Source organism: Morone saxatilis, unplaced genomic scaffold, assembly GCF_004916995.1.
Source record: "Morone saxatilis isolate NCDOM2014 unplaced genomic scaffold, NCSU_SB_2.0 Contig18, whole genome shotgun sequence".
Classification (NCBI taxonomy): Eukaryota; Metazoa; Chordata; class Actinopteri; family Moronidae; genus Morone; species Morone saxatilis.
Window position 1 is genome coordinate 7,122,942 of NW_023339740.1, and position 824 is coordinate 7,123,765.

At 46.1% G+C, this 824-nt stretch overlaps 1 protein-coding gene across 1 annotated transcript in view; it reads right to left on the reverse strand.

Annotated features, from left to right (window-relative positions):
- The window catches only part of tada3l (transcriptional adaptor 3 (NGG1 homolog, yeast)-like), a gene marked incomplete at its 3' end in the record, with an annotated part of 3,202 nt that continues 2,378 nt past the window's right edge, over window positions 1–824 (reverse strand). Inside the window, 2 exon segments of the mRNA XM_035662573.1 lie at window positions 1–418; window positions 532–723. Coding sequence (XP_035518466.1) covers window positions 226–418; window positions 532–723 — 385 coding nt within the window.

Sequence of the window (824 nt, forward strand, 5' to 3'; positions counted from 1 at the left end):
AAAAATCAACAAAAAAAGCAAAACAGTCTAATACATACTAAATGTTACTGAACAAATGAGATTTCTGCTGTACAGACATAAAACTACTACAGAAATGTCTAAAAACGGTATCATACACCATCATAGATACAGCTGTTCACTGACCATGTAACAGCTGACTGTGTCAATCTTCTTTCTTACAGTGTTTTTATCTGGATAAAAACCAGACACAAACTGTTTCTTCCACTACCCATCCAGTAACTTGAGGATGCTTTCCCTCTCCTTCAGTGCTTTCCAGGCCTGGTCCTTTTCCTTCTTGGTCGGAGTGCGTTTCTTCTGCCTGGCTGCCATGATACGTCGGAATCCCTCCATGACCTCGTTGTCAGACACCCTGACTCTCTGCCTCAGCTCCTGCTTGCGCATCTCCTCTTTCGCCAACCTGTGAGGCAGCAGCAAATAAAAAGTTAAAGTCAACAGCTGATCATGGATCAGACTTTGTTTGATGTACAGTTTATCACGGTAAACAAATCCATAGTGTGTCTGGGTCCTCACCGGAGCAGCTCCTGCTTACGGGCTCTGTTGTGAGCACTCAGGGCTTTGAGCTCCGCTTGTCTCTTCTGCAGCTCTGCCAGGACCTCGTCCTCAGAGTCTCCTCCAGGTCCAGGTCTCTCCTCGGAGTCCAGCAGACCCTGAGCCACCAGCTCCTCTTTGATCCGAGCCTCCAGAGAACGTGTGTGAGGAACACTGGAGGAGAGAACGAAAGACAGAAGATGTAATTAATGTGGAATGGAAAGATGGATGGCAACTTGATACCTACAATAAACTAAGGCTGCTCAATTAATCGA